Raw genomic sequence first — 24,693 nt, 5'->3', positions numbered from 1 at the left:
TGAAGTGTGCTTTTCCCGCAGGCGCCTGTTACGACACAGTGAACAACATGCTGTGGACGTGCTCGAATGATTATATTGATCAGTGGTGCAATCCAGGGAACCAGGCCTTCCATTACGTCTGTCAGAGACTTGGAGTCAGCCACATCATCACTGAGCCCAAAGGTGAGGCGCCCTCGTAGTCTCAGAGGAACAGATTTTTCCTTCATGAAATAGGAGAGAGCTCAGTAGTGTTAGGAAGTGGTAACGTAGCCCAGGCGACAACATGTGTCAACAGCTTTCCCTCTTTGAATGTGAATCCTGCATCTTTGTTGCCTGATTTTTTTTTTTTTTAAGATTTATTTATTTGAGAGAGAAAGCATGAGCAGGGGGAGGGGCAGAGGGAGAAGCAGACTCCCCACTGAGCAGGGAGCCCGATGTGGGGCTCGATCCCAGGACCCTGGCTGGGATCATGACCTGAGTCGAAGGCAGACGCTTAACCAACTGAGCCACCCAGGCACCCTGCTGGATTGTTTTATGATTAAATAAATAAATATGTAAATAAATAGAGGATTTGGGACTTTTTTAGAGAAAACTGTTATGTCACTCTAAAATTGCCAGAACTTTGGTGCAAAAGTTGATTCTTTATTTGTACTGGCCATGGGATTGTTTGCCATTTTAATGTTTTGCACTGATAACCTGTTTATATATACAGATTTATAATTGGAAGTTTCTAAAAAAGGATGTATGTATTTCTTAACATTAAGTTACTATTAACTTAAAATTTCTTGGCTTCAAGGTCAGCTATAGTGGTGTAGAGGAGCAAATCCTTTCCCCATAAAGCAATGATAAAATGGACATGATTACCAAAAACAACTATTTCTAGCCTCTGGAAACTAACCAAGGGCATGCACCAAAATGAGAAGTGAATATTCTTAAAAACCACTGAACTTTGGGTAAAAACAGTAGAAGTCTGTGGTACTCTCAGATGGGGATGCCCCTGTCTCCCACCTTAAGCTTGGTCAGTGCAATAATCCCACCAGCATGGGGCAGATCGTGTAAACCATCGGCTTTGCTTCCAGAGGGGGCTGACCTGATCCGGAGCAATACCTAGAAAAGACTCCTGCCCAGCAACAATGTCAGTAACAGTACCAGTCTGAGTGGCAAGCCAACAGAGAATACTGGTGGCTTAGTTCACCTGTGGCTATGGTTGGGAGTAGGGTGAGCAGAGAACTGGCAGACTAGCCAGAGAGTTACTCACAAGCTCTGGGTAGTGAGGAAGCTACCCAGGGCCTTGGTTAGCTACCTGTCCGTCTGTGTGGAAGAAGCTGGAGAGGGTCCAGCCTAGGTGGGTCGCACAGGCCTGGCTGACCATGAGCCTGCACGTACGTGTGGAGATGTGAGAGGGTCTGACAAAGTAAAATCCAGGGCAGAGTTCAAAGCCGTGTGACCCTTGGTGTGCCACCCCAAAACACACAGACCCAGCCAGAGGGGCAGACTTACTGGCTCAAGGTCTTTGAGCACAGCCTTTGACTCAGACTAGATGATTCCTAGGAAGGCAGGCTTAAAAAAAAAAAAGTACACAGATGAAAGAAAGTAACAAAGTAGAAACAAGAATTGAAAAAAACCCAAACCAAACAGAAGTCAGTAGCTACACACTGTAGGTGAAACTCCGATGTTGGATTTAGCAGATGAAAACTAAAGCAGCCTTTATATATGTATTGAAACATCTAAAGGAAGCCCTGTTGAAAAGATACAAGTATGATGACTATGACTTAAAAAAAAAGAAAAAAGAAAAAAAAGAATTTTAACAAATAAATTTTTGAAAAAAGATCCAGTTGGAAATTCTGGATTTGAAAAGGTCAGTGATTGCAAAGAGCAGCTCAGCAGCAGATTTGAGATGGTGGGAGAAAATGATCTGCGACATGGACGTAGATGGATAGAGTCATCCTGTTTGAAGAGCGAGAAAGAACACTTTTGGGGAGTACTGGTCACATTTTGTAGAATGGCCTTCCGTTTGGGTTCATCTGCTGTTTTCTCTCTCGCTCTTTTTTTTTTTTTTTTTTTAGATTTTGAGAGGGAAAGAGAGAGCATGAGGGAGGTGGAGGAGGAGCAGAGGGAGAAACAGACCCTCCACTGAGGAGGGAGCCCAATTCGGAACTCAGTCCCAGGACCCCAGGACCATGACCTGAGCCAAAGGCAGACAGACGCTTAACCAACTAAGCCAGCCAGGCGCCCCTGATGTTTTTTCCATTTTGAACTGAGGCTTTAGATTTTAGGGAGGAATACCACAGAAGTGAAGTGCTTTTCTCATTACATCTTATCACAGGGTACATGATACAAACATGATTTATTAAAATTGATCACTTGGGGGGCGCCTGGGTGGCTCAGTTGGTTAAGCCACTGCCTTCAGCTCAGGTCATGATCCTAGAGTCCTGGGATCGAGTCCCACATCGGGCTCCCTGCTCTGCAGGGAGCCTGCTTCTCCCTCTCCCTCTGCCTCTCCCCCTGCTTGTGCTCTTTCTGTCAAATAAATAAAATCTTAAAAAAAAAAAATTGATCACTTGTTTTGGGGTACCTGGCTGACTCAGTCGGTGGAGCATGCAACTCTTGGCATTGGGGTTGTGAGTTTGAGCCCCATCTTAGGTGTAGAGATTACTTAGAAATAAGATCTTAGGGGCACCTGGGTGGCTCAGTCATTAAGCGTCTGCCTATAGCTCAGGTCATGATCTCAGGGTCCTGGGATCAAGCCCTGCATCGGGCTCCCTGCTCAGCCAGAAGCCTTCTTCTTCTCCCACTGCCCCTGCTTGTCTTCCCTCTCTTGCTGTGTCTCTCTCTGTCAAATAAATAAATAAAATCTTTAAAAATATAAATAAAAATAAAATCTTTAAAAAAAAATGATCACTTGGTTTAAATGTCAGCTTTCTTCACTGCAAAGTTACTATTTTGCCCTTTCCAGCTAGAAGCCAGTCATTAAGCCCATGCTCATGCTTATGGGAAAGGGAATTAAGTTCCACCTCCTGGAAGGACAAGCATCAGAGAACTTGTGTACATATGTTAATTACCACAGTAATTAATGTTTTGAGGGAGGTGATAGTTTGAGGCTATGTAGTTATAAGATTTTTTTATTCCTGAGTTTGGTAATTTGTGTGTCTCTAGAAATTTGTGCTTTTCAACTACGTTTTCCTGTTTGTTGATGTAAAGTTGCTCATACTATTTCCTTACAATTTTTAAAGGGTCAGTGGTAACTTCTCTACTTTCATTTCTGATTTTGGTATATGTGCAGATTTACTAAAAATCGTTGAGTTGTGCACTTAGAATGGGTAAATTTTATCTTAAATTCTATCTTGATGAAGCTGTTGGGAGATAAAGAAACAGCAGGGGCGCCTGCATGGCTCATTCAGTGAGACGTCTGACTCTTGGTTTCAGCTCAGGTCATGCTCTTGGGTCCTGAGATTGAGTCCCATGTTGGGCTCTGCACTCAACAGAGTGTCTGCTTGTCCTTCTCCCTCTGCTCCTTCCCCTCCATGCTTTCTCTCTCTCTCCCTCTCATAAGTACATAATCTTTTTTAAGAAAGGCAAAAAGAGGAAAAAAGTCAACGATATATTAGTGCCTCCCTAATTATTCTCTCTAAGCTTCTTGTTTAATCTCTAGACTACATATTCACCTTCACTCAGAGGCCTAATTAGACATCTACAGCCTGTCAAAAAACTGTTTTCCCCCTTCTCCAAATCTATACCTGCTGAATTCCCTCTATTCTAGTGTAGGGATCACAGTCCCTTCATATGCTTAAGCCACAAAGGTAGAGTTCTCTAGGATTCTCTTTCTCTCAAAACTCCCATCCAAGTGGACATCAGCCAATCCTGTCTGCTCCGATCCTCAAGATCTATCCCCAGTCCAACCCTTTCCCACCCCCTGTGCTGCTACGACTCTCACCTCGGCGTCCGTGGCTTCGGCAGATGATCACGGTGGCCAAGCTCCCTGGTCTTCCTTCCTACTTCCTCCACGGTTGCACTCCTCCGGCCCCATACGCTTGTTCCTGCACAGTCTTCTGCAGTCTCCGTAGTCAGGTCTGTCCCTCCTCTGCTCAGACTCCTCCAGCGGCTTCCCATCTAACTCGGTATAAAAATCTAAGACCTCATTTATTTGGATATAGGTCCTAGAGGCTAGCTTTCAGAATGTCTTTGGTGAGGATGAATAGTACTAATCTGATTTCTATTTTAAAAGCAAGGGCTTAAGTCACAGAAGAGTGTGGAACCCAGCTTGGCCTTCCAGTCAACATACAACTGAAAAGTTCACTTTTGGCTGAGTTTACCTTCTCTTTGATTTTCCATGAGTCCTTTCCTCATAGCTTCCAGTGCCCAAAGTCCTTTTGCAACCCAGGTTCCCCACACCTAGGCCCACCTCTCCTAGATCACATGTTTTCTTGTTCCTTTGAGGTCATTCATTTCAGCTGGTTTAAGGGGAAAAGCGGGTTTTGGGTTTTTGTTGTTTGGTTGTTGGTTTTTTTTGTTTTGTTTCTGTTTTTGTTTTTTTGGCATTTTGCCTATTTAAATTATTTTCACCTCCTTCCCCGAATGCCCATGACCATCCATGGGGTGTTTATTATTATGTAAGAGGATGCGCATGAACCCTCAAGGTTGAACTGATGGCTCTCTAGGTTGCGGTGACTAAATGAGATAAAAATGGTGAGGTACTGTGGGAGGAGATATTTGTGGACCTGGGGGTGGGGATTCAGTGGGGGTGGTGTTCTATCATTAGAAAAGCCGTAGAAGATGGATTTGACTAGACTGGTTCCAGTATGGGCTCTGAGCAGAGACAGCCTAAATCAAATCCCAGCTCTACACTTAGTAACTGTGTGACCTAAGGTGAGTTATTTAACCTCTCTGACATTAATTTACTCCACTACAAAACAGGGCTAAAATAGTCTAAGTTTATAACAGAGTTGTAATGCATGTAAAGCATCTAGCCCATTGTCCAGCCTACAGAAAGGGCTCTCGCAGCGGTTACTTATGCTCTTTAAAAATGGGAATTCCCGGGGTGCCTGGGTGGCCCAGTGGGTTAAGCCTCTGCCTTTGGCTCAGGTCATGGTCTCAGGGTCCTGGGATCAAGCCCTGCATCAGGCTCTCGACTCAGTGGGGAGCCTGCTTCCACCTCTCTCTCTGCCTGCCTCTCTGCCTCCTTGTGATCTCTCTCTGTCAAATAAGTAAAAAAGATCTTAAAAAAAGTGGGGGGGATTCCCTAATGTGTTCATTTTCACCCCAGCACCCTGTGGCAGGGAAAAGGATTCTCCAGAAGTGGTGGAAGAGATGGGAGCCAAGATACTCTGTCCTAGTGTGCATGTGCCATTTGTAAACCAGAGTTCTGTTCCCTTGGGGGGCCACCCATGGACATATCTTTCTTCACTGAGTTTCTCTTTTCATTTTTTAGAAGAGGCTATAACCACGAATGAGGTTATAAACCAGTTACTGCACCACGTTGGTGCGATGTGCATACACCAACTCAATCTTCTTGCCACCAACCCCAATCTTCCAATCACAAGTGTCTTGGGCAAGCAGCATCCAATTGAAGCACACCATCTGAGCAGTATTTGTGACATTATGGAGAAGGCCATGGTTAACGGAGATACCTGTATCATACGCTGTATTCTTGTTGTCTTTCAGGTAAATGCACTGTTTGGACAGAAGTAAGATAATAGAAAAAAAGAAACCCAAAGTTTGGTTTTCAGCCAGCTAATTTCCACCAGAAGAAAAGTTTAATAATAATTCCTGTCTTATATGTTAATCACATTCTGATCCTGTAATTAGAAATGTAATCATACGCGTTGCATTACAGTTAACGCAGGACTGGTGTAGGTAGCTCATTGCAATTAATATGTAGAAAATATTTACTCTAATTAAAACATTACACAATAGAGGAGATTGTGATTAAAAATCCACCTGGATATCTGTTCATAAGAATATCTACTATGTGCTTTTTTCATTGGGGTAATTTTATCCCTAGTAGAATTAGCATTTTTAAATCTACTCCTTATGTTTCTGTAGGTGGTATTTAAATTTTTCTTCAGCCCACAAACCGAAAGGAATCGCGACATCATTCGACGGTCTGGACTGCTGCTTTGGCAGTTGCTGATGGCACCAAAAGACCAAATTTGCCCTGAAATTCAGAAGGAAGTGTGTCTTGCCATCAGGTAATCGGCAAATGATTTTCTTCCTGGGTTTTGCAGACTGCTTCTCCTGTGCTGCATTGTAATCTTCCTGTAATTCGGTGGCATAGAAGTCTCTTACCCCGTCCCACAGTCAGGACCTTGTGCATAGGGAATAATTTAACTGGAGAGGGCTTGTGGCCCCACTCCCAGAGGCCCCAAGCCATATGTGTAACTACATTCCTCATCTTGCCTTTAGAATTTTGAAAGGATGGGGCGCCTGGGTGGCTCAGTGGGTTAAGCCGCTGCCTTCGGCTCAGGTCATGATCTCAGGGTCCTGGGATCGAGTCCCATGTCGGGCTCTCTGCTCAGCAGGAAGCCTGCTTCCCTCTCTCTCTCTCTCTGCCTGCCTCTCCGTCTACTTGTGATCTCTCTCTGTCAAATAAATAAATAAAATCTTTAAAAAAAAATAATAAAATAAAATAAAAAATAAAAAAAAAAGAATTTTGAAAGGAAAGAAAAAAGCAAAACCATTGAGAGGATATTTGGATGGTTTGCAAGTGGATGTTCCTGTCATTTGGGGAGGGTGTGTGGCAAGGTGGCAAAGAAACAGAATCGGGCAGCCAAGAGACCTGGGTTCTAGTCTTTCCATTGCCACGTACTAGCTTGGCTCAAGGCTTCCATTTCCTCAGCTGTAAAGTGGGCATAAAAATAACACTGAATTTAAGGATTTGTGAGATTTTTAATAAGGTGAAGCCTGATGTAAAATGCTCAGCAATGTTAGCGTTTTAAATTCTATTTAAAACCTTGTTAGAGAAGATGGCAGAATTTGTGGACCATTTTCTGCTTATTATCCTTTAATCTTTTAAAAAAATTATTTAACTTTTTTTTTTTAACTTTAACTTAACTTTTAACTTTTAACTTTTAACTTAACTTAACTTAACTTTAACTTAATTTTTAACTTAAAAATTATTTAACTTTGAGTGTGCTGTAAACTCTTGTCCAGGAATATAGCCTTAATGTGACCAAGTATAATTTAGTGACCAAGTATAAAGAGAGAACTGAATGCTTGGTCCAGAAGAACTGTATGATGGGAGTGGGCAGAGTGGGAGGGGACTTTTTTTCCTCTTCCATAATCGATTATGCTTTGGGTCTCTTTCTGTATTAAGTATTAAGGCGGTAACTTAAACCTGGTGTCATGAGGAAACTTCTGGGGGTAATAGGTATGTTCACTCCCTTGATTGTGGTGGTTTCATGAGTCTCTGCATATGTCAAAATTTGTCATACTTACGCTTGAAAAATATGCACTTTATTGTATGTTAAACCTCATTAAAAAAAACAACAACAACACAATTCTAACACTACTTGCATTGCTTTCCATCTTGACTTTTTTGGAAAAGCTGTGATTTAGAAATACCACTTCTCACATGTGCTTTTGGTCACAATCTGGATCTATACCTGGCTCAACTACATTGACTTTTTATAGCTCAGTTCTCTTTTAACTAGTTCCATATCCGGCCTCAGACATGGTCTTATTTTGGTAACTGGTAGATACGAGGAGAGAGAGCCTGTTTCTCAGGGAGGTGAACGGGCTCTGTCGTGACTTTATTAGTTGAAACACTTTATTAGTGATGAAACTTCCCTCAGAGTTTTATGTAATCACACAGCCATCTTTAATGTAAATACAAATTATTTAGAGTTTAGATTTTGTAGGACATTTGTTGAAAAGTTTTTTTTTTTTTTACTTTTCTGCCCTTTCAGCTCTGGCTTAAATATCTTGTACCCCGGTGAAACCGAAATCAATAACTTATTGAAGCTGGTCTTAACGGAAGGTGAGAATTATCCTTGAATTCTCCTTGAACAACCATCCCTTTTTTTGTCCCTAAGGAAGCCACTGGATATTAAGATAATAGATATTTCTTTTCTTTGTACCTGTTAGTATTCTTTTTAAAATGTATCTGCACATATGCCAACACTTCCAACCAGACTGAGAGCAGAAACTGTGTTCTCTGTATCTTCAAGCTTTATAAACCTTTTTCTAACCGCACTGCTTCGCAGAAGGTGCCTGATAGTAGATGTTTACTGCACATTAAAGATAATGACTTCTTGGGGTCTCCTAAGTCAGCTTGTTCCCTCCAAAACCCAACTTTTAAATAAATACAACAAATGCAAATATTTAATAAATATTATAATAATATAATTATTTAAATACAAATGTATTTGAATAAATACAACAAAATTCACCCTGTCAGAGACACTCTGCATTTATAAGCAACACTAACGGGGCGCCTGGGTGGCTCAGTGGGTTACAGCCTCTGCCTTCGGTTCAGGTCACGATCTCAGGGTCCTGGGATCGAGCCCTGCATCGGGCTGTCTGCTCAGTGGGAAGCCTGCTTCCTTCTCTCTCTGCCTGCCTCTCTGCCTACTTGTGATCCCTCTCTCTATCGAATAAATAAATAAAATATTTAAAAAAAGAAAAATAAGCAATACTAACTTAAAGAATTAGAAATCACGCTTTCTGATGTACGCTTTGATCAGGATGCACTGGTTTTAAAAAGCGTGATTGGTTGTGATGTTCTTGCGGCTCCCGTTCGTGTGAGTACCTGTGCCTGGGGCCCCTACATGGTCACCGTCTGCTCCTTTCCAAACTTGTTTTAATAGCGTCCGTTTTCTAAGTGTAATCACCAGGGTCATTTACGGAGCTTTATTCTGTGTCAGGAGAGAGAAACAGCGGCCTCTCCCAGCTGCGGGACGTGATTCTAACCAATTTAGCCGAACAGCTTCAAAACAACCGATTTGGCGGGGAGGAGGATGAGCATTACAGGTGACACCAGTTATGCTGTTGACTGCTCGCCTTCGCTGTGTTTTTTCCAGTAATTAATTTGCATTTAAATGTGTTTGATCAGTGTTAGTCCCCTGTAATATCTGATATGATAATTAGCATGTTAAGTCAAAATCACAGATCAATTGAAAGCTAATAAATCCCACACTTGCCCTAAGAAGCGATGATAGCATTTTTCAGTTGTATCACCAGAATAACTTAGGCCTGCAGCAAGGTTCTCAGTGGAAATAAGAGATGGAGCTTATTTGAAAATCTTGGTGGAGGGTGCCATCCAAAACCCTGCGCTGTGAGAGAGGGGAAGGGTATGTTGAGAGCTAGGAAGGGGAGGGAGGTGTTGGGTTTTCTTTGCTGTTTACAAAATACTTGGACTGGGTGCTTGGGTACCATTTTGTTTCTGTAAGTTTGATCTAGACGACACACCTAGCTGTTAGCATCACTACTGAGTGGGATGATTTACCTACAGAACCAGTTAATTTTGTGTCTTCTATTTGTCATCTCATACCAACTGTATACAATTTATCCTTTTATTATTAAACCATCGGTATCTTATTGTTGCATTTTTCCTGCATTTTAAAGACTAAATGATGAACTTTTACACTACATCCTGAAGATCGTTGTTCGGGAATCCTGTATCTTAATCACCAAGTGCCAAACCGTCTCTAAAGAGGATTTTCAAAAACTCCTTTCAACCGTGCCTGTAAGTAACACTGTGTTTCATGAAGGCAGAATTGTATCATGTGTCCCCGTTTTCATGTTACCGTATTGAGGTGTGTATGTACACACTGCCGTAACACACACGCTCTCCAAGGCAACCTTAGTTGATGAAAGTCGGTGGGTGACACTTTCTCCTGGAAATACAGAGCTGTACGAATCCACTTGGAATACTTTCTCGAAAGACTTTATTCCTCCTGCTTAAATGTCTTGGTGCAGTGAATTGTTTGAGTTTGGATGTTTTGGTTTTGTTTAAAATAGGATTTCCCCTCCTGTTAATTTTTACTATAACATTGTTTTCTAAAGCTTCACTGTTGCACAGATGGGAAAGAACCAAGAAATTCTCTTAAGGGTTTGGGTAGACTGACTCTTCTCTAGTGGAGACGCATGAGAGGGGAAGAGGGTGGGAGGAAAAATTATTAAGAGGGAAGAATTCAAGTAAGTATCTGTGTGACGAGTGTGAATTCTGTAGCAGAAGGCACAAAGTTACAGTCAATTTTGTCAAGTGACGTATCAAAAGCCATGTGGAAATAAGTCACCTGAGAAACTAACCTGGTCTGTTTTCTGTACTTTCTCTTTTGCTTCCCTTGTCCAAATCTTATAAACACATGAGGATTACATGACCCCTTTCAGTAGGGTGTAGATCATCTAAATGCCCTTGTTTGTATTAAAGGCTGCATCCTCCTGCCTGCGCTATCTGATGGCAGTTCAGAACCACCTTCTCAGTAACACTATTTTGATTAAACCTGATGAGAATGATGACAGTGACAACTCCTTGCAGGGAGAGACATTGAAGGTACAGGTAAACACCAAGCTTTCTTCTAACAATGCTTTCTACCCTGTGTGTAAAAGCACAGCTTAATTGGCTAAATCTCTGTGTATTACGATGTCAGATTTCACCATGTGGCTTATATTTTTGTGAGAGGTAATAGTAGGTCACTCATTTCATAGGTTTTTATGTCATTGCACAGTGGTTACCATATTTGTGACACTCTCATAGTGTGTCATCCATGTGCTCCTGTCAATCTTTTTGTGCCTTGTTTACTTTCATCTTTTTTAAAGAACTACAAAATATGGCACTTACAAGTGATCTGCACATCTGAAATTTATGGGTATGTGGATAAAATAAATCTGGGTGCATAACATTTGAAATAATTTTGACACTGTGGCTGGTTTGATATTCTCTCGATTCAAATAACTTCAAAAAGGTGATAATTTTCTCGCAACCTTTATTTCGAATAATTTCTAAACCTACAGTTTTAGTTTGTTTTATTCTCTGTAATTATTTTTAAGTTAGCTTCTGTGTAAACTCAATAATTTGTTCCCACATCGCAATTTATAGCAGTCTAAAGATTTTTTTATAGCAGTGTTTGTTATAATTTTGACAGATGCTGGAGGCTGTTATTTGCATTGTTCCTCAGAATTTCTTCTTTGTGAGAGAGTTAGAGAAATCAATAAGAACTTGATTCTTCTTTAAAGTGTTGACTAAAACACACTGAAAAATTAACCAAGGAGGCCGAAAAGCTGAAAGCTGTTATAGTTGCCCTTTTCTTACTCCTTTATGCACGTGTACTATGAAACCCATATACTTGCTAGTTGCTGTTAGTGAGTTGATCTTATTGTAGGGTCAGTTTTTAAATAGGAAAAAAATGCATGAATTAATCATTTTCAAATGCTGATACTATTGATTAACTTCTCTTGCCTTCGTTTCCTAATCAGCGAAGAGGGGCAGTAGGTCTCCCTCGTAAGGCTCTGTGAGGGTCAGAGAGGAGGTGCGTGAAACGCCCCCGCTGTGCCGCTGTCAGCACCCGGTGGTTGATGGGATCTGCGTGACCTAAACCGTGGTTTAGCCTGTCCATTCAGAATTCCTTTTCTCTTAAATAATTAAAACATCTTAATAATTCCAAGAAAGGCCCCAGGAAAGTCCAGTAATGAAACCCAGTGTTTTCTCTTTGAAAGGCTAAAATTCCCTAAGTTCTTCGTTAGCCCATGGAGAGAAGTACTAGTGGTAAAGGCAGAAGAGGCTGAGTTGTCCAGTATTTCTGGGAAAAAATAGGTAAAACCCTTTTTACCTAAAGGGCTAGGTTGGTTGCATTTTTTAAAAATAGAAAATAATTGTAAACTAAATATTTCTATGATTTTTAACTAGTACTTCTTAACACATTATTTAGTATTTGGTTGCCCACGAACTCTCTAATAGTTTTTTTTAAATGTTTGATAGCCTATAACTGCCTGCTACTTTAACTGAATTTTTAACTTGCCTGCTTCCAAGTGTAATGGTTTAAAACATTAAGTAAAAAGGTCACTTGTACTGTTTCGGAATGTTGTGTTTTGTCTCATTTTATTCACCGCCTATACATGAGCCTTTTTACTGTTCTGTTTTTCTCTTTAGCTATCCTCATACCACCCAAGGCAATCTTCCACCTGGACAGTTTCTGGGCTGGCCACCGGGAGCTCTCTTGTGCTGGAGGGGATGGGAGAAATGCCTTTTCTCCCAGGAACTCGGTGTGCTCCCCGTGAAATACTGCGTATTTCTGTCAGCACTCCAGACCTTAGCCTCCCAAATCAAATTGCTACTTGCCATCCTAGCGGAATTTCCTGCTTTGGGCTTATTCTGGCCACCTCATTATTTAATTTGGAAATGCATCATTAAATACATCATTTCATGTTGTCGTTGTGAGTGTACACTCATCACAGAGCTTAAAAATAATATTATGATATTTTCTACCTAGGAGCTAAAGGTCAGTATTTTGGCTCTTGCCACCCAAATCCTGACTGGATGTGATGAAGTGTTGGAAATGCTACAGCAGGTCACAACTGCCCTCATAAATAGTGACCTAGCTGACCGTGAGCAGAGGTGAGGAACTGGCTCGTGAGCTGTGACCTGCTGCCCTTCAGGAGCAGAATTTGCTTAAGAAAGCAAAGTCATTTAGAACATCAAACGTTCATTTAATATAGAGGGATTTTTGTGAGAAGAGGTTGAAACGGCAAGTGTTTCAATGCCAAGTGCAATGGAACTCTGTAATGGTGCATTTAGGGGAGATTGGGCTAACAGCCGTGGTCTAAGAGGGCAGCGAGGTTGTGGTGCACAGCCTCATCGCTGACATTTGGGTCCGCCACCATCGTCGCTCCCAAACTGGCCTTTCCTTCAGTTATCTGGCCCAGCACCGTGTGCCCCGGCTTCCCCCATGATGAGGACTTTAGAGAGGCAGAGATGACTTTGTAACACGGGAAATTAACTGCCATGCAAAAGATGACGCTGACGTGACGTCTTAAGATTTTACTGTAATTTTACTGCAAATACGGGAGTGACCTACATAGAGGGTAATCTTCTCTTTCCCAGTAATAAAGCTCTTCCTTAGTCCTCCCCATTACAATTTCAGCTGTGGTTTACTGTTACATCCGTGCTTATTGATGGATCAGATGCTGGTCCGAAACATCCCTACAGTGTAATTTTTCTTCCTGTAGGCCTGTCTGTCCCCGTGTCCCTGTTTCTTACCCATTCCCAGAGAGTAGGTGGCCAGGTTGGAATTGGGGACAGTATAGCCCAGATAGGCATTGCACTGGGGTTAGTTAACACACGGTGGAGCCCACTCTGCTGGCACACGGTGCAGATTTGTCCTGGTGGGGGAGGGACAGTCTTGAGAGCCTGATGTGAGGTCTGCTTCTTGTTCCAATCCCAGTATCCTAAGTAGCATCGGAGAATTTACATAACCCTCATTTTTCTTTGGGTGAGTCACATACCTTAATTCTTCTAGCAGAGGATTGGGATTTTAAGAATGTGATTTTAGGTAATCATTTTACAGTGTAGACATATGTCGGATAATTATGTTATACACCTTAAATTTATACAGCCTTCTATCTCAATTTTATCTCAATAAAATGGGAGGTCACGTGATTTTAAAGACAAATGAAAAATCTGTGTTGTAGCCAGTTCCTTTCTCCCGTGTCAGAGACTCTGTGTAGCACAGCCCCCTATGGCACCACAGCCAAAGGGAACTTTGCACGTGGTAACTACCTAGAGTAGCCATTTGTATTTTAGAAGCCCATTATAAAGTGCTTCAGAGGTGCTGTGAAATGCACCGTGTCAGCTTTTGTAGCAAAACCACAGCTTGAAGGTGAAACGTCTTACTAGATGTCTGTCGTCTCCCTCTCCCTCAGCGGTGGAAGGTGGGACATTTGTGGACTGAATTGCTACAGCCGTAAGTGCTCAAGCAGTTCACGGAAATGCAGTTTAAGAGAACTTGTTGGAGAAAGATGATGGTTGCCTCACCATGTGATTAGGAATTGCTTAAGCTATGTGTTTTCTTGAACCTTTTATAGGTTAAAAGGCTTGGAACAAGTTACTAAGGCTACTATGCTTGGTCACCTTCTTCCAGTGCTACTGACTTCGCTGATGCATCCAAATTTACAGACTCTGACCATGGCCGACGCCCTGATGCCTCAGCTAGTGCAGCTGGTCCTCTATACCAGCCAGGTATGACCCTCCGTGTGCCAAAGCGATCGGCTCTTTGGCCGACCCACTTCACGTTGCGGCCGCATGTGTTTATTGAAGGCCGAGTAGACATAACCATGTCTGTCGGAAGCCAAGGGGAATAATAGTGGAATGAGGAAAAATATCATGTCCTAGAAATACACTGAAATATTAAGGGAAAACACGTCTGTTTGAATTACTTACTGTAGTCTCAGAGCAAGTACAGACTGCCGGGCTGCTGTAAAAATGCTGAGCTACGATGCTGCTGAGATCTTCCCATCATGCTCCGTCTCCTGAGTCCTTGCCAGCTGCTGGGGACTGATAGAAAGGATACGTGCCATTCCAGCATGGAATGAAATGGTGTTAAGTGGTCTGAATAGCAAAGCGTTTCTTCGTGAAGGAGGGCAGACAAGGGTTGTAAAAAGATGACTAAAGTGAGAATTCTAAATATGGCTCAGTACCATGCAGATACCTGATAGTAAGCACTTTAAGACATGACGATGGTTTTGTGTTTCAGACGGCTTTGCTGCTTAAAACCCAGTGTCCAGTTTTTGCCGAGGTGGGCTGTTCCCCATGTGGTGCATCAGACCAGAAGGGCAGGCTGTTCCCCGATGAGAGGTGAAAGATGCTGCTTCCTTGCAGGAACCCCTGCCTTGTTTTCTTCTGGTGAAAGCCTAGTTCTCCTTTTACAACATTGATTTTTAGCAAGGATTACGTAACTGGAAAAAAAAAGAGAGACTCTAGGGTCAACGTTTTGCAGATAATTATAGAATTGCTTTGTAGACTTCTAGGACCAGGTTAGAGTAAATTCCCCACAGATCAAGAGATTGGAGATTGACAGATTCTCATGTACCATAGATGGAGATGTAAAATATTACAACTTTGGCAAATAGTGTGACAGTTGCTCACAAAGTTTAACATATACCTACCACATGACCTAGCTCTTCCACTTCTGGGTACTCACACAAGAGAGAAGAAAGCATAGGTTCTTACAAAGACTTGTGTATGAAGGCTCAGAACAGCCTTAGAGTAGCCCAAGACAAAAACAACCCAAGTGTCTATCAGCAGGTGAATGGATAAACGAATTGCAATATATTCGTATGATGGAGTCCTACTCTGTAAGAAAAGGGAGTGGACAGTTGATACACACAACAGGAGTGGGTCTCAGAATCCTTACGCTGAGTGGAAGAAACCAGATCCCCCCCACAAGTACATACTGTATGATTCCATATATGTGAAACTCTAGAAGATACAAACTAATTTCTAGTGATAGAAAGCAAAAAGTGATTGCCTCTATTACCAGGAAGGAGGAGGAAACTTCATTTGTATATACATATGTGCAGTTTCTTACATGTCGATTATATCTTAAAGCTGTCTTTAAAAGCACTGATCGGATAGGAACGATTTTCCATTTCTCTAGAGCAGGGAGCTATGCAGCTGAGGTTCGTGCAGTGACTAAACTTTGTGACTTTGTTGTCCAGAACCACCCGCCACAGTCGCGTGCTGTTACTGATACAACCATCAGTGTGGCTGGTGTGATCTAGAACTGAAGTTTCAATTGTATTTAATTCAGATGCAGTTTGAATGACCACAGTTGACTAAGTGGCCACCATGTTGGCTAGGGCAAAGCTGAAAGAAGAGAATTCATTCCACAACAGCTAAGTGTCGGTTGTAGGAGTTTGTATGCCGCAGCCTTGGGCTGTGAAGTCCTTGAAAGTTTAATTCCAGTAGATAAGAGGACTTCGAAGGCACTTTTCCTAGTAAAAATTACAGTAAAAAGCAGGCACATAGACTCATGGAGTCTTCAACAATCGACATTGGGATACCAACAAAAGGGACCTTGATAGGGCCAGATACTAATCCCATGGGATTTGGAAAGTGACCAATCTTGTAGCATCTTTTTTTTTTTTTTTTTTTTTCCTGAGTAACTTGAAATGAGAGCTGGTGAGGTCCTTTCCTGGATAGGAATTGGGCTTTCCTTCTTGAAAAGAGGGGGAAAATGCAAATACGTTGTCTAACAACAAAAAGAAAAAAGAACCTTAAATATGGGAGTTTTGTAAATGTTTCTGATCGCCACCGATACCTAGCATTTACAGTCCGAAAGGGTGTGGAAAAGTAAAGTGATGTCTAAATCTTCTATGTTTGACTGTGTGTGTGTCTCCTTTTTCCTCTCCTTGCTGCTAAGCTAAATCCCTTTCTCTTTGTCTGGTTTTAGGATGCTGGAAGAGAAAGAAGAGCCAGGCTTTCTCACTGGTTTAAAGATTCCTGCTCCATGGGCTGCTGGAAAGACTGTGGAAACAGTCCACCCTGTCAGAGACAACTATAAATTTAAAGAAACTGTCCACATCCCAGGAGCTCGCTGCCTGTACCTTAGATTCGACAGCAGATGCTCCTCCCAGTATGACTATGACAAAGTAAGCAAGACTGGCTTAGTACTGGCTCCACCTCCAATAAGCTGATTTCTTAGATGCTTCTTATTTTTCTTTGCTCCTGGTCACCATTCTTGACTTATTTCTGTCTGCAGATGTCTCTTTGGAGAACTTGCTTAAGATATGCCTTGAAGGGTAGCGGGTGGGGAACGAAAGAACCAGCACCTCTGTGGTCCGAGAACTGCATTTCCATGACAGGTTGAAAGTGTACTTCTGTAACCTTTCAAAAGTTTAGATCTGAGTCGGAGAAAGCTTTCCTTACTGCTTACCTATTCCCTTCTTTCTATGCTTGGAATTCCTGTAGACAGGTGATGTCCATTATCTAGAAAGTTCTTACTGCCCATTTCTGGGGCTTCATGTATTCTTTGGGAGAAGGTGCCCTTTTAGAAGTTTCAGATGTACTAGGATCTATTTTATTTTTATTTAAATTATTTTTTCGTTGTTGTCAGCACCTCTAGGCCCATGTAGATTTTGAGAAAGAATAGTTTCCAACCTAGTGACTTAATAATGTTCAATGAAAGGAAACATTTGAGGGGTTATAGGTTGTGGTTTTTTTTTTTTTTTTTTTCTTTTTCTGCGCAAACTGCCATGTTGTACTTAGGAGGAAAGGTGAATGAACTTGTGACACATAACCTTGTATGAGAACAGCTGAAGGATTATCAAATGGTCTTGTACATATACAGGACTACTTTTATGTAGATTGTTGTTAGCTATCTGTCATCTCTGTGAACTGCGTAAGGGCAGAGATCTGAAATCCCATCCAGGAGGATTAGCAAGTGAAAAATAAAGGACTTCTTAACAGTATATACTCAGAGATGGTGAAACGTATCACTGAGCAAATTATAGAATCCTCTTTCCCATCATCTTTTAGGACAGTGAAGACTCCCAGGTATCCAGAGGGGTTTAAGATTTGCTTCCAAAAATCACTTTAGCTGGAGGCAAGGGAATTTAGAAAACGGTCTTTGGTAGGCCTTTCAGAGAATAAATCTCCTGCCATCTGCCTGTCCCTGACGGCACTTAATAGCTCCTGTCATCAGCTACCCCCATTTCCTACATTAAAGTGCTATGACTGTTTAAAACAGAAATGGAGAGATGGGCCTATCAGTCGGTGTCATTTTGTTTCTCCTTTAAAAACCAGTAATTTGCATCTTCTGATGTATGCTAGCCAGCATCTGCAATGGGCATCAGTGTTCAATGTGGAGGTGCAGGGAGACGTACTCCACAGATAAAAGTAACATTTACTTTTCCAGTGGTCCCTGGCTGGGGTCAGCAAAGATCCAACAGGGTAAGAGAGCACACCATGATACATGTCAAGGGTTAGAAGGGTAGCTTCTGGATCCACACTGAGCTCTCTTGTGTGGTCAGAGGTGGTCAGAGTGCATGTTCAAAGACAGATTTGGAATTTACGGAACCCAGAGCCTCATTCTTCCAGCGGAAGTATTTGAATGCCAAATGACCTCTAAATGTTTCTCTTGCATATTAGAAAGTTGGTTAATTGGATTTAAATGAATAACCTTTATTGAAGAAAAATATTGACACACGAAAGCTGACCCGAGAAGCAGCAGCCCCCTTTCTGGCCTAAATTTGTGTCATTTTCTTTTTATACCATTAAGCAACATTCTAAAGATATATGGCTTGTTTTCAATTTGTTGCATTTTTTAAAATCCTCATTCATTGACTTTTTGGTTTTTGTGTATGTGTGTGTGTTTTATTTGTTTTTGCCTTTATTTTTTTGTATTAGATATAGCCATTTTTCCATCTGTATTTGCTCACTTTATCAATTTGGGGGAGGACTTAACGGGGCAAACTGTACCTGTTATTAATGAGTTAAATGTCATGACTTAGCATTAAAATAACTACTTAAAACATATATGTATAATAGCCAAATAGAACTATGTTAATGTGAGGTCCCCCAAGCAATATTTGGCAATATTTGTTGTACCCAAACTAGTATCAGTTGTACCTTAAAAATCAGGGAATATTAGCTCTGTAATAATCACACCAGTGCCTGGTTATAAATGTGTTTTTAAACAAACATTTTTTTGCAGCCTTTTTATTTGTAGATGTTGTTTTTGTTTTTCTTTTACAGTCTAACAGTATATTTTCTGTTTTGAAGTTGGTGATATATGCGGGGCCTAACACAAACAGTAGGAAGGTTGCTGAGTATGGAGGCAACACACTGGGATATGGCAGCCGTAGTGTCTTAGGAACTGGCTGGCCCAAAGACTTGGTGAAGGTATGGTATCCAGTCAGATCCACTTCCTAGAAAAGAAAAATGAACTCCCATTCCCTCTGGGCCCGAGTATTAACTCCAATTCCAGAAAAAAAAAGAATTGTCCGTGGGTGCTTTTGTTGAGATGGGGCTATCTTGCCAGGCCTGGAAACTCAACTACCTCATTCAGAATGACCGTTCTTTGACTTTCAGGGCCTCGGACCCCTGTCCACTCCGGAGCTAGGATCTATTCTCCAGGGACTGAGTGCTCACAGCATTTCCTTCCCTGTGCATTAAATGGCCCGCTAGTTCTTCCTGCCTGCTTCTTCTCTGCCCTCTCCTGTGATGGGTATTCTAGAACACAGGGCCATTGCAGTTTAAAAATGTAGAATCAGTGTTTTCAAAATGAGTGTGGGCCTTTGGAGCAGTACTAATGATCCATTCTCAAATCGCTTTGTAATCTGGGCCCTGGAACAATAACCTATCTACCTAGAATATGATTATGAACTGAAACGCCGACTAAAACCTGAAAACTGCTCCGAAGTCCGTTCTTGGAGCCTTGATCTCAAATGCATTACGTACCCTCTTTAATTCAGCCACAGACAGCAAGTTACATCCAGGGGTCTAGACTGGATGTATCCAAACCCACATCAGCACGACACTTGTAATCATTGTTTCATTTCCTACACTTTGTTTCTTACTCGTGGTGTTGGTTCTGTAATACAGAGCAAGGTCTTCCAGCACTCTGTGTTCTTGAAGATACTGGCCGTTTGCCTACCTTACCAGCACGAGTGAGGTGGTGAAGTGGACAGGGGGAGGGCAGAGAGAGTAGAAGTCTGAGGGATTTATTTAAATTATGCTCAAGATTTACTCTTTACTCCGATCCTGCTGTTGGGCAGTCATGGCCCATTTCACAGATGCCCCATCCCCAAGCCTACCTCGTCAGGAGAGACCCCCAAGAGCTTGGTGTCCAGATGAGAGGGGATGGAATTTGAGTCAAGCGATTGAGAAAAAGGAGTAAAATATTGCAGTGGTCCTTTTGAAAGTAAATCTCTGAAATTCATTGCTCTCTTAAAAATCATGTGTCTTGTTTTTAAAGTGTATTTTCCCCCCCCCTTAAATTTTAAGGTGGAAGGAGATACAGTCACCTTCTCCTTTGAAATGAGAAGTGGCCGTGAACACAACACTCCCGATAAAGCTATGTGGGGCTTTGCTTGCACAGTTCGCGCTCAGGTACTTGAATCTAACCACTGCTGTGGGCATAATGTACTTTCTCCCGTGTGCCTTGGTTACATACATCATATTTGCCCTGGAAACAGGGCAGAATATGAGCTGCGGTTTCATCCATCTCTTCCATTTGGCATTCCTAGACTATCATAAGTAGTAGTCTCGTGGAATAAAACTAGCTGTGACCTAAAATCCATTTGGCAGTGCAGACAGAATCCATTGCTAGGGGCTCCGTCTTCAAAGCCTGGAGAGGTGATCTGCCTCCAGCATCTTTCCGTAGGGCGAAGAAGACTCCAACACCTAGTGGAAGCAAGCACTGGGATTCTGGGTTTTTAGAATAGTGGGATCAGATTTTCATTCTATTCTCAAAGGCTCATCTTGCTAGTCTAGGTCTGTCTCTGCTTAATTACCCATGTTATATGCTGTATATGGGTTTAGTCTACTCCTTTTAGCGGTGCCAAATAGTTACTTCCCCCAGCAATCTACATTAATTCTTTTCCCTTGGGTGGGGGGGGGCACGAGTGGTAGTTCTTCTAACCCCTTGAGTTGCCTGATTTGTGAAGCCTATTCTAGACTTGGAGATTGCTCAAGTTTAGCCAGCCTAACGCACTCTAGAGTGGAACCGTCTGCTAGAATGAAAGCTCCGTGAGGGCAGGAATCTTTTTCTCTGCTGTATCTCAAGCACCTAGAATGATATGCTCAGATGTTTGTTGAATGAGTTCAGTATAAGGGATTGACAGCATCTTGGTTCGAGCACAGGATGGAGGTGACAAAACAGAACTATGACTTATACCTGGATAGGCACGGCAGAGAGGAATCCAGCCAAAGAATCTTGCATGAGATTTGTGCTGTCTCTAATATGGAGTCTTACCAGCTCTTTTCTCTCCAGAATTGTGTTGAGACTTCACTCTGTGGTCATTGCCCCCTGCCACCATCTTTCTCCTCATGGTGTTGGGGACAGTCCCTGTGTCCCATAGCAGTGACACGCGCTGCTGCTCTGTGAGCCCCTGTGGTCAGGGACGTCACAGTGTGGTACAGCCCAGGTGCGGAAGCTCCGCTGTGTACACTGACCCGTGTGGTTTGCCCCTGTCTGCGTTGTAGGAGTCGTCGGAGGATGTGTCGGGAGGCTTGCCCTTTCTGGTAGACCTGGCTTTAGGTCTGTCTGTGTTAGCTTGTTCCATGTTGAGAATCCTGTACAATGGACCAGAAATTACCAAAGAAGAAGAAGCCTGTCAGGAGCTATTGCGGTCCAAACTTTTACAAAGGTAAAAGGCTCAGATAGGGCTAGTTTTGCTCACAAAGGAAAAAGGACTTCGTGTGGAAAACTACTTCTAGTCCATTTCCCAGCTCATTGTGCAGACTGCCTGACAATCCCATGGGTGTCATTGTCATTAAGAAAGAAGGTGAAAATTATACCAAAGTGCCTTCTGGCCCTTACTTGACTGAATTTGAAATTACAGCCTTGAATGCATAAGCTTTTCTCCAACCCACATATTGTATAATTAAATTAGAGGATCCCCAGAAGGTTGAGTAGATGAGTGATAAAGCAAACCTATCAAAATGTTTATTCTAGAATATAGGAGGTGGGTATCTGGACATTACCCATGGGATGCTTTCTACTTTTCTGTATATTTAAAATTTTTCATAATAAAATGTTGGGGAGGAGGTAGATTCCCAAAGATGTGGTTTCATATAATGCTCATGTTCCTTTAGCCTCTGGAGAATGTTTGATGAATGCTTAACACGTGATGTGATCCTTCATATGTTTGAAGTATCTGCAAGCTTTAAGTAGCTTTCCAGGAGGAAGAGGAAATGAAGGAGCCTCTTTTCTGTCTGTTCAGGTGCCAGTGGCAGGTGGAGGCCAATGGCGTGATCTCTCCTGCCCTTACTCCAAGTCCGTCTCCACTGCCACTGACCATCGAGGAAGACAGAGAATTCACCTACCCCTCTGACGTCCTCGTGCCTCCTGTTGGAAACTACTTTGACCTGCCCCGGATCAGGCTTCCTCCAGGAATCATGATAAAGCTCAGGGAAATTTCTGGGCGTGCTAGACCTCAATTCAGACCAAGTATAAAGTATGTTTCTAAATAGTGTGTTATTTTTCCCATTGGAAAAAAAAAAAGTTTAAACAATGGAAGGGGGTAAATTTCTTCTCCTTCTAATGAACCTTTGATTTTTTTTTTTGAACCTTTAATTTTATATTTACTTAATGAACACTAACCATAGCATCCCCCCCCCTTCCCCAGCCCCTCCCCAGGTGACATTCCACGCCATTGGGTCTCAAGGTGTGGGTCCCCAGTCAGCAGCAATAGCACCACGTGGGCCCTTGTTAGCTCTTGGGCCCCATCTCACACCTGTGGGATCAGAACCTCTGAGGATGGGGTCCATTAATTAAGGTTTTGACAAGTTTTCCTTAGGATTCTGAGGCATGCTAAACTTTGACAAGTTCAAGATTTTTCTCAGGTGGTTTGACTTGTCTACTTGTCCTCAACTTTCAGTTTCCTTAGTCCAGAGAGAGATGGTGAGGGGTCTTTAATCTGGAGTGTGAGGTCTTGCACTTACAAATGGCTTTGTGTTATTCTTGTTTAAAGTCTGGTAGCCTCTGCCCTGTCTTCTGAAGCATGATTGGCCATTTCAGAGAGAAAAAAATTTAAGGATAGTTGAAATTTAAAGTGAAAAAATGCAGAAACGCAATTCCTTTTCAGCCAAACATCCATATGTACGAAATACCAAAAGACATGATATTGTGTAAAATTAATTGGCACATAAATGGTTCCAAAGATCTTTTGTTAGTCTTAGACCTCTTCCAGCTTTAATATGACTCTAGCTCAAAATATAAAATTAAAGAAAATGGAGTCTCTTTAAGTTTGGTTTTCACTTTATCAGCTGACATCAGTTTTGTCAGTTAAACATTAAATTATTGCCAACTTGGTATGAAAGCCATCATAATGTTCATGCTTCTTTATTGTAATAAAGAAGTTGTGAATATTTAATATATTTACATCAAAGCCTATACACTCTTGAGCCTATTGAATACAGGATTAGTAATTTGAGAGCCTGGCATCTATCTGACTAGTTTCTGTTGTAATCACAGAGAAGTGATTCAGCCAGATGTGATGGAGGAAATGGTAGTATCCTGTGTTATTAAGCACTTGAACTTGGTTGATGCACTGCAGTCCCTAATAAATTTCCAGTATCAAGAAGAACATGCTGAAGAATACGACTTACTGTGTAAAATTATGGGAGAGACCTTCAAGAAACTCAATGCCATGGAGAGACAGCTGCAGGTAAGTGAAGGCCAGTGTGTTTAGACTTCTCTCACACATTAATCTCTCACATTAAATTTCTTTCCTAGAAATTTAATGAAGTTTAAAAAATGACCTGAAAGGGCGCTTGGGTGGCTCAGTCGTTAAGCGTCTGCCTTCATCTCATGTCGTGATCCCAGAGTCCTGGGATCGAGCCCTGCACTGGGCTCCCTGCTTCGGCGGGAAGCCTGCTTCTCTCTCTCCCACTCCCCCTGCTTGTGTTCCCTCTCTCGCTGTCTCTCTCTCAAATAAATAAATAAAAATCTTTTAAAAAAGAGTATTATTAAAAAAAATGTTTTAAAAAGTTAGGACTAAAATTTCTAAATTTGCAGAGTGTACTTGTTTTTATTTTACATCTCTTCTCACGTTGTTTTATTTTTTTAATATATCTATCAGAGTGTTGCAGAATTGGAGCAGAAATGGCAAAGCGAGGTCGATGAGGCCATGCAGGGAAAGCTGGAGAACAACGTGCCTTTCTTCTATGATTACCATTTCAATGAGGTGAGCAAGTTGTGTGATTTTCACTGGGGCACTGGTATTTATGGTGCAAAGGCGTGTGGGGGGGGAGGGAAGGAAACCAAATAGTGTTACCTGTTAAAATGTTTCCCACGCCAAAACGTACCCATTCTTTACAAAGGTTGAATAAAATTGATTAGATCAACATATCAACAGTACAAATACAAATTATTAGTTGTTTTTAACTGATTGATAGTTTTACCATCATCAAATTTTGCTGGCAAGCTTTAGGAAATGAAGAGCAGTTATAAGCACTGAGGAAGTCCCCAGAAAGTACTCGATGCCATTTGTAATCCTTAAAATATCAAAGAATAACTTACAGATGTGCTCTGGCATAGAAATGTGGACCAGAGGTGGTGTATTGTTTTTCCCCCCCGAAATTCTCTGTTCCTTTCGACATGAACAGTAAAAGCCACTTTTTGCAGATCCTACCTACCATCTTTTCTTGATTTTTCCTTCTTTAGAACAAAATGAAAGAACTAGAACTTTTGTGTTCAATGAAAGAAGTCTCCTTTGATGGAAATGATCTTGAAAACATGGTCCTGTCACTGAGGTTAGTGATGTTAATAACTGTGTAAAGCTGATTTACTGCCTTGATGCTTAAGACAAGATGTGAAGATTTTTTTAAAATCATACGCATTCACTAAATATTTGAGTTGGAACTCATTTGCAAACTTGGAAATTTGGATTTTGGCCTTCAAAAGTTAGCATACAGGCGACCGAAACTGGGCCAAAGGAACTAAAATTGGTGCATTTATAACACTGCTCTCTCGGCTAGGGGCAGGGGAGTGATATTTATCAGGTTTCTTTTGCTTCGTTTCCCTCTATTTGTTGTATCCTTTGTCATTAAAGAAC

The 24,693-nt window shown here is 41.8% G+C and overlaps 1 protein-coding gene across 8 annotated transcripts in view; it reads left to right on the top strand.

Moving 5' to 3' along the window:
- Positions 1–24,693, top strand: part of HECTD4 (HECT domain E3 ubiquitin protein ligase 4) — a 187,197-nt gene that overhangs the window by 90,197 nt on the left and 72,307 nt on the right. For 3 of the 8 annotated variants that reach the window (XM_047696833.1, XM_047696828.1, XM_047696827.1), the window contains exons 11-28: positions 22–162; positions 5,408–5,640; positions 6,022–6,167; positions 7,884–7,954; positions 8,841–8,946; positions 9,541–9,661; positions 10,349–10,477; positions 12,408–12,532; positions 13,999–14,152; positions 14,667–14,767; positions 16,365–16,563; positions 18,668–18,814; positions 19,919–20,023; positions 21,119–21,282; positions 21,859–22,092; positions 23,112–23,304; positions 23,719–23,823; positions 24,303–24,391. In XM_047696833.1, coding sequence (XP_047552789.1) covers positions 22–162; positions 5,408–5,640; positions 6,022–6,167; positions 7,884–7,954; positions 8,841–8,946; positions 9,541–9,661; positions 10,349–10,477; positions 12,408–12,532; positions 13,999–14,152; positions 14,667–14,767; positions 16,365–16,563; positions 18,668–18,814; positions 19,919–20,023; positions 21,119–21,282; positions 21,859–22,092; positions 23,112–23,304; positions 23,719–23,823; positions 24,303–24,391 — 2,563 coding nt within the window. The remainder of the gene's footprint in view (positions 1–21; positions 163–5,407; positions 5,641–6,021; positions 6,168–7,883; positions 7,955–8,840; positions 8,947–9,540; positions 9,662–10,348; positions 10,478–12,407; positions 12,533–13,998; positions 14,153–14,666; positions 14,768–16,364; positions 16,564–18,667; positions 18,815–19,918; positions 20,024–21,118; positions 21,283–21,858; positions 22,093–23,111; positions 23,305–23,718; positions 23,824–24,302; positions 24,392–24,693) is intronic. The other 5 variants (XM_047696835.1, XM_047696832.1, XM_047696834.1 and 2 more) reach the window with 3 other exon arrangements.

This window comes from Lutra lutra, chromosome 12 (genome assembly GCF_902655055.1).
Source record: "Lutra lutra chromosome 12, mLutLut1.2, whole genome shotgun sequence".
Taxonomy (NCBI): Eukaryota; Metazoa; Chordata; class Mammalia; order Carnivora; family Mustelidae; genus Lutra; species Lutra lutra.
Note: the sequence above shows the minus strand (reverse complement) of the source record. Positions and strands in the feature narration are given on the sequence as shown.